This window comes from Heptranchias perlo, chromosome 1, assembly GCF_035084215.1.
Source record: "Heptranchias perlo isolate sHepPer1 chromosome 1, sHepPer1.hap1, whole genome shotgun sequence".
Taxonomy (NCBI): domain Eukaryota; kingdom Metazoa; phylum Chordata; class Chondrichthyes; order Hexanchiformes; family Hexanchidae; genus Heptranchias; species Heptranchias perlo.
Window position 1 is genome coordinate 91,321,857 of NC_090325.1, and position 16,033 is coordinate 91,337,889.

At 43.9% G+C, this 16,033-nt stretch overlaps 1 protein-coding gene across 2 annotated transcripts in view; it reads right to left on the minus strand.

Moving 5' to 3' along the window:
- The window catches only part of LOC137324233 (LIM and calponin homology domains-containing protein 1-like), a 409,488-nt gene that overhangs the window by 208,287 nt on the left and 185,168 nt on the right, over positions 1–16,033 (minus strand). For both annotated transcript variants that reach the window (XM_067988383.1, XM_067988389.1), the window contains exon 2: positions 4,912–4,982. In XM_067988383.1, the coding sequence (XP_067844484.1) occupies positions 4,912–4,982 (71 nt within the window). The remainder of the gene's footprint in view (positions 1–4,911; positions 4,983–16,033) is intronic.

Here is a 16,033-nt window from a genome sequence, read left to right on the forward strand (position 1 = left end):
AGGTTAAAATAAAATAAAAAAAGGTTTATGATAAATGTCAGGTACAGAATACAGTCGAAAACCAGGCAGAATACAGAGTGCAGGGGGAAATTGACAAAGGATATAAGAAGAGCAAAGAGAGAATATGAGAAAAAATTAGCGGGTAACATAAAAGGGAACCCAAAAATCTTTTATAAACATATAAAAAGTAAAAGGATAGTTAAAAGAGGCCGATTAGGGACAAAGAAGGAAATACTAGCTCAATTGCTAAATTTACTAGCTCAATTGCTAAATACTAGCTCAATTGCTAAATTTAAATGTGAGATAGATAGCTTTTTGGCAACCAAAGGTATTAAGGGATATGGGCCAAAGGCAGGTATATGGAGTTAGATCACAGATCAGCCATGATCTTATCAAATGGCGGAGCAGGCACGAGGGGCTGAATGGCCTACTCCTGTTCCTATGTTCCTATCTTCTTGTGGAGGCAGAGAGGATGACTGAGGTACTGAATGAGTACTTTGCATCTGTCTTCACAAAAGAAGAGGATGACTTTAATGTCGCAGTAGAAGAGGTGGGGGGGGGGAGTAGAGATATTGGATGGGATAAAAATAGATAGAAAGGAGGTGCCAAATAGGTTGGCATCACTCAAAGCTAACAAGTCACCCGGTCCAGATGGGATGCATCCTAGGTTGCTGAGGGAAGCTAGGGTGGAGATAGCAGAAGCACTGACCACGATCTTTCAATCCTCCTTGGATATGGGGTGCCAAAGGACTGGAGGATTGCAAATGTTACACCCCTGTTCAAAAAAAGGGAGAGGGATAAACCTGGTAACTACAGGCCAATCAGTCTAATGTCAGTGGTGGGAAAACTACTAGAGACCATTGTCAAGGACAAAATTAATTCTCACTTGGAGAAGCATGGGTTAATAAGGGACAGCCTTTGTTAATAGCAAATTGTGTTTGACTAAACTGATAGAGTTTTTTGAAGAAGTATCAGACAGGGTTGATGAAGATAGTGCAGTAAATGTATATATGGACTTTCAAAAGGCATTTGATAAATTACCACATTAACAGGGTTACTCAGAAAATAGAAGCACATGGGATTAAAGGGAAGGTGGTAACTTGGGTACGTAATTGGCTAAGGGATAGGAGGCATAGAGTAGTGGTGAACGGATGTTATTCTGACCAGAGAGAAGTATGCAGTGCGGTCTCCCAGGGATCGGTATTAGGACCATTGCTTTTCTTCTTATATATAAATGATCTGGACTTGGGTGTAGGGAGTACAATTTCGAAATTTGCAGATGATATAAAACTTGGTAATGTAGTAAATATTAAGCAGGATTGAAGCAGACATCAGGAGGACATAGACAGACTGGTGAAATGGGCAGACACATGGCAGATGCAATTTAATGCGGATTAAGAGTGAAGTGATGCACTTCGGGAGGAACAACATGGAGAGGCAGTATAATCCAAATGGTACTATTTTGAGGGAGTGCAAGAACAGAGGGGCCTGGGGGTGCCTTTCACAAATTTTTGAAGGTGGCTGGGCAAGTTGATAATGCGGTTAAGAAAGAATGTGGGATACATGGCTTTGTAAATAGGGGCAATGAATATAAAAACAAAGAAGCTATGCTAAATCTTTAGAAATCACTGGTTAGGCCTCAGCTGGAGTATTGTTTACAATTCTGGGCACCACACTTTAGGAAGGATGTCAAGGCCTTGGAGAGTGTGCAGAGTGTCATAAATTGGATGGCCAGGTGGTGAAGACTAGAATAATAGAGTCTGTCTTCAGTTGCTTCCAAGCCATTAGTCACAGAGATCTACATCAACCATAGTGCAGCCCCAAGATAAGCTCTCATATAGATGCAAGAGAATCCCCAATTGATATGCACCACCTTAATACAATTAACACTAATTGATATAAATCATATGGATACAATTAACACAGAGAGGAGGTTTACCAGGATGATACCGGGGATGAGGGTCTTCAGTAATGTGGAGAGATTGGAAAAGCTGGGATTGTTCTCCTTAGAGCAGAGAAGGTTAAGGGGAGACCTAATAGAGGTACTCAAAATTATGAGCAATTTTGTTAGAGAAAGTGGGGAGAAACTGTTTCCTCTGGCAAGTGCGTCAGTAACCAGAGGTCACAGATTTAAAATAATTGGCAAAAGAACTAGGGGAGAAATCAGCAGAAATGTTTTCACACAGAGAGTTGTTAAGATCTGGAACGCACTACCTGAAAGGGTGGTGGAAGCAGATTCCATAGGAACTTTCAAAAGGCAATTGGACATGTACTTGAAGAGGTCTAATTGGCAGGGTTATGGGGAAAAAGCTGGGGGGGATGGGACTAAATTGGATAGCTCGTTCAAAGAGCCGGCACAGCCACGACGGGCCGAATGGCCTCCTTCTGTGCTGTAAGATTCTATGATTCTATGGGGATGATTTTAAACCCTAAGAACGGGTGGGTTGGGGGCGGGTGGGAGTCGAAAATAGTTGTTTTTTGAGTTGCGACTGCAACCTGGCTTTATTTCCGGGTTTAACGTGGGCGCATAAAAATACAGGCTTCCCACTGGGAATGCAAAGCCCAAAAGTTTTGTGGTTGCAACTCCCACCCGCCCCCAACCATCCGTTCTTGGGGTTTTAAAATCACCCCCTATCATTCTAAGTGGTAAAATAATACTATGAATATGCCAGAGCTATTGAGAAAGTAAATGCCAGGGCTGGAAGTCAGTCACATGTTAAATTAGCCAATCAGAGATAAGTAATAGAAATTTGGGTAGATCAGAATAAATATGGGGATAAATATCATAAATTTGAGCATGAGTGACTAGGAATAGTAACTAAAAAGGGTGACAGAACTATTGCATTTACAGGAAGTACAGGCAGAACGATACTTTTAATACATTACAGATATAGACCTGAATTTTCCTCCACTATCTTGCCCCAATCGGGTGAGTTAACAGTGAAAAAATTGGGAAAATAGAGCAGTGAGGTCCACCACCGCCTCCCGTCCTGAAATTGACGTTCCTCCTACCCCTGCCAGAATGGCCGCTGGCTGCCCCGTCCCCGCTCACCGCATGTAAATCACCGCAGGGAGGCAAAGCCAAGCAAGTTGTCCCATTTTGCTATCTTCAACTCTTACCACTGCCACCTCCAGGGGCTGTCAGGAGGGAGTGGCGGTAATCCCTGGGCAGCGGCCTAAATTTCCCTGATGTCTCTTTTGGGGGAGAGGACCAAGGCCTAAAAAGCTACCTTTAGAAGTGTTCAAAACCATAACGGGTTTAGATAAAATAAATAAAGAGAAACTGTTCCCACTGGCGGAAGGGTCGAGAACACAGATTTAAGGTGATTGGCAAAAGAACCAAAGGCGACATGAGGAAAAACTTTTTTACACAGCGAGTAGTCACGATCTGGAATGCACTGCCTTAAAGGGTGGTGGATACAGATTCAATCGTGACTTTCAAAAAGGAATTGGATAAATATTTGAAGAGCCGGCACAGGCTTGATGGGCCGAATGGCCTCCTTCTGTGCTGCAACGATTCTATGATTCATCTTAGGGCCTCTTCTGCCCTCTTTGGGCTCTTCTACTCTCAGTCTTCCTGTAGTGCTGCCAGAATTTTCCTTGGGGGCAATGATGGGCTCCTGCTGCTGGCTGGCATGCAGCCAGGAAGCTACTTAATGATCTTCAACCCAGGAAACTGGACTGGGGTCACAGCAGGGTCGGGGCAGTAGGTGAAAGTCCTGCTCTGACCATCCTACGGCGGAAAGAGGAGAATTCGCACCATATTCTTTATAAAATGAGCATCGTGAGGTTGCAAACAGTTAGCAACAGACATTCTTCTAACCTGCTGTACAAATACAAAGTACAAAGCTTCACAGAAGCATTTTTTGCATCATTGACCCTATGTACACAAGGCTATGGAACAGTAAATCTGTTACAGATTAACTTGTTTTCTCGTGTCAACAACTAATTATTTAAATTGCAGAATATAGAGCAGAATATGTTGATAAATTTTGAAAGTATATCAAATAAACTATTGCATCAGAATCTGTGCTCCCGTCATGTTGAAAAATCAAAGAAATAATTCAGTTGACTTATCGTTAGATTCTGTTTGTGGCAGAAGTTCTCTGGCTTCACGTTCGCACCAGATGTCAGGAAATTGCAGGATTAGTTAATAATCTGAGATTTTAGAATTACTTTTTATCCTGCATGTTGACCAGACACAAACAGAACTGCATTACCAACCCTGTAAGTAGGTTCATCCAGCACAGTGTATCTACACTATTAGCACCAACACAAATGAGTTTGAAGGCCTAGTTATATATAATGGCTCCTTACCAGGCACAGAATCACTGCTACTGTTACTTTACAGGTACCACCACCACTGGGGAGGCAGCTTTCTTCCACGATACAGGCAGAGGGGCGTACCATATGGTCTCCATCAGTACAAATGGTTTATTTGTTACAGATAGTGGAACAGGCTGTAAATTCCATAGTTAACAGTTATTGTACACAAGGTGACTGTTTGAAAACACCATTATTACATTATTTATTAAAGGTTAACTAATGGAGCTACTGCACCCTTTGGCTGGAAACCTGCTCTGGTAAAAAAGAAAATATATCATTCTTGTCAGTAACTGACCTCACCAAGCTTAACTTCCCATTCAATCGGAAATGGGCTATAATTATTTAAAATTCAGTCACCACAGGCCATAAATAACTACATTTGGTCCATACTGTAAAAACTTTGGAACCAATATATATACAAAAATCAGACATTGAGCAACAGCTGTGAATGCAATTATTACAGAGCTCTGACCCCACTTAAAGAAGCAGCCAACAGCTTAATCAGTCTCAGCACCCAGTGAGAATTACTCTATTTGGTTGGGTTTTTTTTTACAATTTGTCGGAAGAAAAGCATTAATTACTTACTCGCAAAGTAAGATTCCATTTTCCAAACCTGTTCGAAAGTCCTTATCACCAAAACTTCTGCCTGTTACTTGCTGCAGACAAAAGGGAAAATTTATTAGTAAGGATGTGAAGAAGAAATGCAATATTATACAATTAACAAGCAAATTACAATAACATGATGTACCACATGCGTAATGAGCCCTAGAATATTCTGACAGGAATATCGTCTGTCTACTACCCAATACATGTAAAACAAATTCAAATGGCAACCAGTAATTAAAAAGGACTCAATTTTCTAAAAAGTTATGGTTTTGATGCAAAAATAGTGCACGTTGCAGTTGGGGTATGTCACTTTTGGAATAATAATGCTTCTTTTTTACCAGTAGAATTTTGCACTTGACACATCATTTGGAGAAACATGAAAAAGACCTTAAAATTATCAACTTGCTCCAGTTTCTAGATAAATGTGCCACTGCGTTTGTTTACAAAAGCATAAAGAGCACAAACTTGACAGTGTGTGAAACAAATAAAATCTTGGTTCATCCTCCACTCTTTTTCATTTGAAATATTTTATACTAACTTTTCAATTCCTCCTTTATTACCACACACACACATACACCACCCCTTTAAGAAATGTAATTATTAAGGGATATTAATGATGGGAAATGAAACTCTTCCCATGTCAGTCTTCTACTGTCAGTATCAAACACGCTCAGGTCAGGAAGTGCACAGTTAGATCCAAAGTAAAGCAACCTCTACTCTAACCCAACACTCACCTCAGAAGAGCACCACCGACTGCAGCAGTGCAACATTTCTCCCCCCATAACAACCATCCTGCGACTTCTCAGCTAGACTTGCCAATTAGGAACTGGATTGAGACTTCCCAAACCAGCACCCTTACAGTCAGCAGATAGAGGAATCTTTCATCCCATCAGCCTGGCTGGATTTGAACCAGAGGGGAAAGGTTCGTATCTAACCCACTGAGCTGGCCGGTTCTCCCACAAACCTCTCTCCTTGGCCAAGAAGAGAGATGGCTAGCACGTTGCCAGACATCTTCCAGAACAGAATGAGATCAGTCACTAGGGAGTACGTGATTGCAGCATATGCTCTACAATTCCTCCTAGGGTAGTACCTTGCCTTCACACAGCAGACCATTATACAGCGCAGTTGAGTTTGGGAGTTCAGCTTGTGAGGGAATCCTGGGATAAATCTAACATCAAACCATTTGTATCAGTCTACCAGAATACCCAACTTTCAGTGTGTTCACACAGTGGAACTGCTTCAAAGAAGAAAAAGGTTTTTAAAAATGGGTTATATAGTCCATGTTAAAATATAATATCCTATAAACCACATGTTGGTTATATGAAAAAGTGCAACAATTTAAAAATATAACCTGTACCATTGTGGACATTTTTATTGCTATTTAAAATGACTCCAACATTTCATTGCACAAAACTATCCCCAAATAATGATGCAGTAGCAGAGGAAAATGCAGCAAGATTATTCTCCGCATTAAAAAAAACTGGGCCAGTATGAAAGATTAGGCTCACAGGTTTTTAGACGATGCTGAGACTCGGAACTGACCACCTAATGTGATCAGGAATAACTGGGTCAACCATCTTTCAACAGGTAACGGGCTCTTTTTTATTTTATCCAATTTCTTCTAAATAGAGGCTCTATTGTCAATTTCCATTTCAATTAAGGCTGCATGAAAAGGAAACACACCCAACAAATAATCCTGAATCATTTGTTGAATGAATACCGATGGATTTTATCCTCAAAAGTTTTTTATTGTACGCTGTCAGCATATAAGAAAGAATTTTTAAAATTAATTTTAAATCAAAAGAATTACTTTTTGTTGCCTTACCCTCTTAAGATGGTACATATTGAAAACTATTTTTTTTTTTAAGTAAATATGGTTTAAGAATGGACCCTTAACTCAGCTCATGATTAGAGTGACAGAATACAGTAGAGAGCCTCTGCCACATGCTATTGGGAAATGTGTCAGAGTCCAGGTGAGCAGTAGGACTGCACAGCTACAATCCCTATAGCTGGAGCTCATATATTAAAAAAACTCTCCCACTTGACACTGAATTTTAATTTTAAAAGTATTTCAATTCTTAAACAGATATGGACGATATGTATTAATGCCATGATGCTACAACTAAACTTCAATAGTATTTCATTGGCTGTAAAGCGCTTTAAGAAGTTCTGAAGTCGTGAAAGGGGCTATATAAATACAAGTTCTTTCTTTCTTAAGAGCTTGCGCCCGTACTTACCTGGTGATTTTCTAATTAGTTTTCTGCAGTCATTGAATATATAAGCTTAGCTCATCCCAACACCTGGTAAGTAAACCCCGTTAGATCACACTTGGATCAGAAAGATATGTAGAAATGAAAGAGGCCCATTCATCCATCTAACTCATCCTTCCATAGAACCCAATGATCACACCATCACAGCATTCAGCAGCCTCTTGAATGACTCCAGAGTTCTTGTGGTTGATTTTCGTCTCTGGCATAGATCAGCTAGGCAAGTCAGTGCTAGCAGCATGGTTCCTAGGCCTTGGCTGCAGTGCAGCAAGACATTTAATGACCTTGCCAAGGACTGCCAATACATCTCTGTTACTCTCCATACAGCCCTGCAACACCAGACTTTACCCCCAGCACTAGCAATCCTTCCCTTCCCCACTTCACAAGCCTCGCCTTCAATTGCAATGGACATACTTTAACAAATCTTCTTCTGCATCCACTCGCACATTCAACACCTGCTACTGCCTTCAGAACTAAGTCCCCCTCTTGCCCACAATTGCTGCCTCTTCTTCTCAGCATGCACACTATGCTACTCTGCCTCATACATCTTCAATACCCTTCAACAGGGCACGGACCAAGCCACTCCCACTCCCGTAATGAGGTCCTGTAATGTTGCAAACTCTCACTCCAATGGAAGACAACATCATCAACATTTTTGGCAGAGGGAAGAAACTCAGCACTGGAGCTAGCCAGGCTGGAGGCCATGCACTGCGGGGTGTTTAGGCATTTTCCCTTCCTTTTGCCTTTCCACTTAATTCTCTAGCGTGTACATACACACACACAAGACAACCTGGGGTTGTATTGCGTTTATCCTTGCCATTACCTACTCACCCTTGTCCCACTGCCCTTTACCTGGGTCCGACAGATAACCTGGGCCCAGCAGCTTCAAAAGGGAGGGGACAACCCTCCAGAAGATGCGCCATTGCTCATGCTTATCTTTCCAAATGCCAGCACAGAAATTGACACCATGGATGTTATGGATTGTGAGATTGAGAATCATTGACTGACATCAATCACAACTGAGCAGGAGCAGGTACAGGTGGAAAGGACAGCCCAGAAAACGGCTCACTGGAGGGCAAGCTCAGGTCCTAGCTCTGCTGAAGAAGCCAGAGATGCAAAATTTAGGGGCCCAACCCTGAAAAGAAAAATGGTTTCTGTGCACCAGCTACTGCTGAATGTATTGGGCTGCCTGCCAGCGAGCTACAACACTCTGGCGGATATGGTGGAGGATTCCACCATTCAATCTGTGCGGGGTTCTGGTGCATGTCATTGACACCCTACAGTAAATCATGAAGCACGTGGTCACCTCAATGGACATTGCTGTTAGGCCCTCCTGACAGAATTTTCAGCACCAGTAATAGCATCTCTCAAGGATGCTTACACTGGAGCTATGTAAGCTCTGGGATCCACCAGCTCCCCCACCTTGGACAGTCTGGGGGACCTCATAGATAAGGTCTTCAGTTGTGCCACGGATCTCCTGCAGTCTGCTCTGCCACGGATCGGTAGCAGTGATGAACCACAGCCCATAGCGGTGGCAATAGTGCAACGGGGGTGGCAGATGTTGCGCTCGCTCAGGATGACAACACATCTGCTCCCTGGCCACCCCCTCAACCAATGCCTGCCCTGGTGCCATAAAGCCAGCTGGGTCAGACTGCCCCGGCAACCACTGAGTTTCTGCAGGCTCTCTCAGACCCAAGTTCCAAGAGGTCACTAACCATGAGCATCTTCACAGCCCTCATCTGAGCCACAGCAGCCTTCCACCTCCCATAGAAACAGGAGTAGGCCATTTAGCCCCTCGAGCCTGTTCTGCCATTCAATGAGATCATGGCTGATCTATGACCTAACTCCAAATACCCGCCTTAGCTCCATATTCCTTAATGCCTTTGGTTAACAAAAATCTATCAATTTCAGATTTAAAATTAACAATTGAGCTAGCATCAACTGCCATTTGCGGAAGTAAGTTCCAAACTTCTACCACCCTTTGCGTGTGGAAGTGTTTCCTAAATTCACTCCTGAAAGTCCTGGCTCTAACTTTTAGGCTATGTCCCTTAGTCCTAGACTCCCCAACCAGCAGAAATAGTTTCTCTCTATCTACCATATCAGATCCCCTTAATATCTTGAAAACTTCGATCAAATCACCCCTTAATCTTCTAAATTCCAGGGAATACAACCCTAGTTTGTGTAATCTCTCCTCGTAATTTAAACCTTGGAGTCCAGGTATCATTCTAGTAAATCTACGCTGCACTCCCTCCAAGGCCAATATATCCTTCCTAAGGTGCAGTGCCCAGAACTGAACACGGTACTCCAGGTGTGGTCTAACCAGGGCTTTGTATAGCTGTAGCATAACTTCTACCCCCTTGTATTCTAGTCGTCTAAATATTAAGACCAGCATTCCATTAGTCTTTTTGATTTTTTTTCTGCACCTGTCCATGATATTTTAATGATCTGTGTACATGGACCCCCAAGTCTCTATGGGCCTCCATTTTTTCGAGCATTTCACCATTTAGAAAGTACTCTGATCCATCCTTTTTAGGTCCAAAGTGGATGACCTCTTACTTGCTTACATTGAAATCCATTTGCCACGGTTTCCCTCATTCTCTTAATCTGTTAACATCTCTCTGTAATTTTATGGTTCCATCTACACTGCTTACAATGCTGCCCATCCTTGTGTCATCGGCAAACGATGAGGTGCCAACACAGTGAAGCTACAACTCAGGACTACATGCACGATAAACAGCGGAAGCAACATGCTATAGACAGAGCTAAGCGATTCCATAACCAACGGATCAGATCAAAGCTCTGCAGTCCTGCCACATCCAATCGTGAATGGTGGTGGACAATTAAACAACTAACGGGAGGAGGAGGCTCTGTAAACATCCCCATCCTCAATGATGGCGGAGTCCAGCACGTGAGTGCAAAAGACAAGGTTGAAGCGTTTGCAACCATCTTCAGCCAGAAGTGTCGAGTGGATGATCCATCTCGGCCTCCTCCCGATATCCCCATCATCAAAGAAGCCAGTCTTCAGCCAATTCGATTCACTTCACGTGATATCAAGAAACGGCTGAATGCACTGGATACAGCAAAGGCTATGGGCCCCGACAACATCCCAGCTGTAGTGCTGAAGACTTGTGCTCCAGAACTAGCTGCGCCTCTAGCCAAGCTGTTGCAGTACAGCTACAACACTGGCATCTACCCAACAATGTGGAAAATTGCCCAGGTATGTCCTGTCCACAAAAAGCAGGACAAATCCAATCCGGCCAATTACTGCCCCATCAGTCTACTCTCAATCATCAGCAAAGTGATGGAAGGTGTCGTCGACAGTGCTATCAAGCGGCACTTACTCACCAATAACCTGCTCAACGATGCTCAGTTTGGGTTCCGCCAGGACCACTCGGCTCCAGACCTCATTACAGCCTTGGTCCAAACATGGACAAAAGAGCTGAATTCCAGAGGTGAGGTGAGAGTGACTGCCCTTGACATCAAGGCAGCATTTGACCGAGTGTGGCACCAAGGAGCCCTAGTAAAATTGAAGTCAATGGGAATCAGGGGGAAAACTCTCCAGTGGTTGGAGTCATACCTAGCACAAACGAAGTTGGTAGTGGATGTTGGAGGCCAATCATCTCAGCCCCAGGACATTGCTGCAGGAGTTCCTCAGGGTAGTGTCCTAGGCCCAACCATTTTCAGCTGCTTCATCAATGACCTTCCCTCCATCAAAAGGTCAGAAATTGGGATGTTTGCTGATGATTGCACAGTGTTCAGTTCCATTTGCAACTCCTGAGATAATAAAGCAGTCTGTGCCCGCATGCAGCAAGACCTGGACAACATCCAGGCTTGGGCTGATAAGTGGCAAGTAACATTCGCGCCAGACAAGTGCCAGGCAATGACCATCTCCAACAAGAGAGAGTCTAACCGCCTCCTCTTGACATTCAACGGCATTATCATCGCCGAATCCCCCACCATCAACATCCTGGGGGTCACCATTGACCAGAAACTTAACTGGACCAGCCATATAAATACTGTGGCTACAAGAGCAGGTCAGAGGCTGGGTATTCTGTGGTGAGTGTCTCATCTCCTGACTCCGCAAAGCCTTTCCACCATCTACAAAGGCACAAGTCAGGAGTGTGATGGAATTCTCTCTACTCGCCTGGATGAGTGCAGCTCCAACAACACTCAAGAAGCTCGACACCATCCAGGACAAAGCAGCCCGCTTGATTGGCACCCCATCCACCACCCTAACCATTCACTCCCTTCACCACCGGCGCACTGTGGCTGCAGTGTGTATCATCCACAGGATGCACTGCAGCAACTCGCCAAGGCTTCTTCGACAGCATCTCCCAAACCCCCGACCTCTACCACCTAGAAGGACAAGAGCAGCAGGCACATGGGAACAACACCACCTGCACGTTCCCCTCCAAGTCACACACCATCCCAACTTGGAAATATATCGCCATTCCTTCATCGTAACTGGGTCAAAATCCTGGAACTCCCTTCCTAACAGCACTGTGGGAGAACCTTCACCACACGGACTGCAGCGGTTCAAGAAGGTGGCTCACCACCACCTTCTCAAGGGCAATTAGAGATGGGCAATAAATGCAGTTGATGTAGTGTATATGGACTTTTAAAAGGCGTTTGATAAAGTGCCACTTGGTAGGCTTATCATCAAGATTGCGCTCCATGGAATAAAGGGGGCAGTGGCAACATCATACAGAATTGGCTGAGGGACAGGAAACAGAGAGTAACGGTGAACGGTTGTTTTTCCGACTGGAGGGAGGTGTACAGTGGTGTTCCCCAGGGGTCGGTGCTGGGACCACTGCTTTTCTTGATATATATTAATGAATTGGACTTGGCTGTACAGGGCACAATTTCAAAATTTGCAAATGACACACAACTTGGAAGGGTAGTAAAGAGTGAGGAGGATAGTGAATGACTTCAAGAGGATACAGACAGGCTGGTGGCATGGGCGAACAAGTGGCAGATGAAATTTAACGCAGAAAAATGCAAAGTGATACCTTTCAGTACGAAGAACAAGGAGAGGCAATATAAACTAGAGGGCACAACTCTAAAAGGGGTACAGGAACAGAGAGATCTGGGGGTATATGTGCACAAATCGTTGAAAGTGGTAGGGCAGGTTGAGAAAGCAGTTAAAAAAGCATATGGGATTCTGGGCTTTATAAATAGAGGCATAGAGTATAAAAGTATGGAAGTCATGATGAACCTTTATAAAACAATGGTTCGGTCACAACTGGAGTATTGTGTCCAGTTCTGGCCACCGCACTTTAGGAAAGATGTGAAGGCCTTGGAGAGGGTGCAGAAAAGATTTACTGGAATGATTCCAGGGATGAGGGGCTTTAGTTACGTGGATAGACTGGAGAAGCTGGGATTGTTCTCCTTGGAACAGAGACGGTTAGGAGGGGATTTGATACAGGTATTTAAAATCATGAAGGGTCTGGATAGAGTAGGTGGACAGAATCTGCTCCCATTGGCGGAAGGGTCAAGAACCAGAGGACATTGATTTAAGGTGATTGGCAAAAGAACCAAAGGTGACATGAGGAAAAACTTTTTTATATAGTGAGTGGTTAGGATCTGGAATGCACTGCCCAAGGGGGTAGTGGAGGCAGATTCAATCATGGCCTTCAAAAGGGAACGGGATAAGTACTTGAAAGGAAAAAAATTGCAGGGCCAAAGGGATAGGGCAGGGGAGTGGGACTAGCTGGATTGCTCTTGCATAGAGCCAAGTTGGACTCGATGGGCTGAATGGCCTCCTTCCACGCTGTAACCTTTCTATGATTCTCTGATTATAATTAGAAACTGACCCTGCAATTTCTCAATAATGATGTCACGATTTTTAATTCTTCCAAGTCGACATCATCACACGTTGATTACAAGGAGACACTGCTTATCACAGACAAATGTGGAACTTGAGACCAGCAAAAGAAATGCATTCAAGATGGAAGAAAAGTGCTCCATGAACTCCACAGTATATATTTATTACAATGAGAAAACTGGTGGTGACTTCAAAGCTGTTTATTACATCTACTGAAGCACCCAATGAAATCCAACAGGTCTCCATAATTGTCGGTGTACTGAATGTTGTTTTTATCACACTGGCTAACGCTTCATATAAGATTGATCTTGCATAAAGCCGGCGCAGACTCAATGGGCTGAATGGCCTCCTTCCATGCTGTAACCTTTCTATGATTCTATGATTCTACATCCATAGACATTCCCCTGTACACTTCTTTAGTCACCTCTTCAAAAAATTCATTCAGGTTCGTCAGGCATGACCTACCCTTTCCAAATCCATGCTGGCTCCCTCCGATCAGCTGAAAATTTTCAAGGTGTTCAGTCACTCAATCCTTAATTATGGACTCGAGTAATTTCCCGACAACAGTTGTTAGGCTAACTGATCTATAATTCCCTGGTTTCCCTCCCTCACCTTTCTTAAATAGCGGAGTGACTTGTTCAATTTTCCAATCTAAAGGAACGGTTCCTGAATCGAGAAAACTTTGGAAGATTATAGTTAGAGCATCTGCAATGTTCTCATCTACTTCCTTTAAAACCCTGGGATGGAAACCATCTGGTCCTGGGGATTTGTCAATCTTTCCTGCCAATATTTTCTTCATTACTGTTAATTTGCTTATGTTAATTATAGTGAGTCCCCGTTCCTGATTCAAAATTAGTTTCATTGGGGCGTCCGGCATGTTATCCTCTTCCTCTACTGTAAATACTAACGCAAAGTAATTATTTAACATGTCCGCCATTTCCTTATTTTCATTTACAATATCACGATTATCAGTTTTTAAGGGGGTCACATTGCTTTTGATCGCCCTCTTTTTCTGAATATAATCGCAAAAAAAATTTTTGTTGATTTTGATATCCCTTGCAAGTTTCTTTTCATACTCCCTTTTTGTAGTGCTTATCATGTGTTTTGTTACCCTTTGTTGTTCTTTGTATCTCTCCCAGTCACCAGGATCTGTGATATTTTTTGCATTTTTATATGCTTTTTCTTTTAATTTTATGTTGTTCCTTACCCCGTTTGTCATCCATGGCTTTTTTTTTGGCTTGGAGAGCTCTTGTCCGTTAGAGGTATAAATTAGTTCTGTATCACGTTAAATTCTTTTTTGAACACCTACCACTGATCTTCTGTCGTTTTACCCATTAACAGATTTGCCCAGTTAACTGTGGAGAGTCTCTGTCTCATTCCATTGAAGTCAGCCTTACCTAAATTTAGAACCTTAGCTGAAGCCACAGGGGGAGCATCTCGTAGGAGTAATAGAGTAGGTAAGGGATGACTTAAGAAAGGCACTATGGGCTCACACCTGGGTAAAATGATAAACATTTGTGAAATGTTGGTGTTCACAGTGTTCCTGTAGTGGCTGTTGAACCTGCAATGTCAGAATATATGAATATTAATGTTGGTCTTTGGGAAGATGTGGTTTATTGGAGAGTGGAAGGACTGGAACAGATGTTGGACGACTGTTAATGCATGGGAGCAAAGATAGTTCTGCTCAAGTGCTCTTCAATTAGCTGCTGCCGAAGAATAGTAGCTGCCCGCCCACTTATTTGCAATCCTCTATGTCATCAGTGTCATTTTCCTCAACATGCTGAAGATCCTTGTCCAATGGTTGACCCATGCGTTGTCCCCATTGCAAAGTCATGCAGCATGCAACAAAGCACCATCATACCAGACTGTCTCTCTGAGTTATGTTGGTGGAAATCACCTGATCTATCCAATTACTGGAATCATTGCTTGAGCACTCCAATGGCTTACTCAATGAGGACTCTGCTTGACCACTATAGCGCAGTTTTGCCGCCAAGCATGAGTTCCTGAGGTGAGACATAAGGCAAATGTGCAGAGGCCAGTCCTTGTCCCCAAGGAGCCAGCTTCTCACATGCTGTGCAGGGGCAAAGAGTAGGGGGATGGAGGACTGCCTCAATATAAATGCATCATGGCAGGAAAGTCGACACAGAACTGAATGATGCACTGCTGGCAATCACACAGCAGCCTCCCCACACTCCACCTCAGCCCTCCCGATTGTCGACCGCCCCCCAAAAAATGGTCACGGGCCTCTCCCCCCAACCTCACCTCCCCCCACAACGTGGGCCTCTTCCCCATCCTGATCGCGAGTTCTCTCTATCCATTTGGCTGGCTGCCAGGCAGGAAATGGAGCTAAAAATTAAATTCGGCAGGACCTCCGCGTGTCCGGCTTTGCTGGTTCTTAGGCCATTTCCAGCCTCAACTGCACCCTTCCTGCCTCCCCATAAATATCGGGGTCTTTATGTTAGTAAACATGAAAGTCTTTGCTTTAGCAAACATGGGAGGTGATTTTAGCTCAGAGTCGGGAACCCAGCACATCCGTAGATATTTGTGTGGGGAACCCAGAAGCCAAATGAGTGCATCTCAATGTGCGATAGCAACTCAATTGAAGGTAAATATTTGTGCTTCCAGGTTTCCCACACGCCAGGCAGCCAGGATGACAGGCTGCCTGCCTGTCAAGAGGGAAAGAAGCCGCGAATCGGAGAGGGGGGAGGGAGGGAGAGATCGTGGGCCATGGAAGAAATCAGCGAGGTGGGGGGAGGTGAGGGGACGAGGAGGACATCGGGTGGGTCTTGGAGAAGTTCGGGAAGTCCAGCACCGGGGTGGGGGGGATCGCAGGGGTCCAATTGTGCCAGGTGAGCTTGTTGGGCCTGGATGAAGCACTCCTGCTGCTCCTGACCCACAAGCAGTGCAGTAAAAACACTCACTTCATGGATCAGCCCTTCCCACTTGCTTTCGCCTGTCGTGAATAAGAAGCGATGGGAAACCCGAACAGGTAAGGTTAAATCTGTTTTAC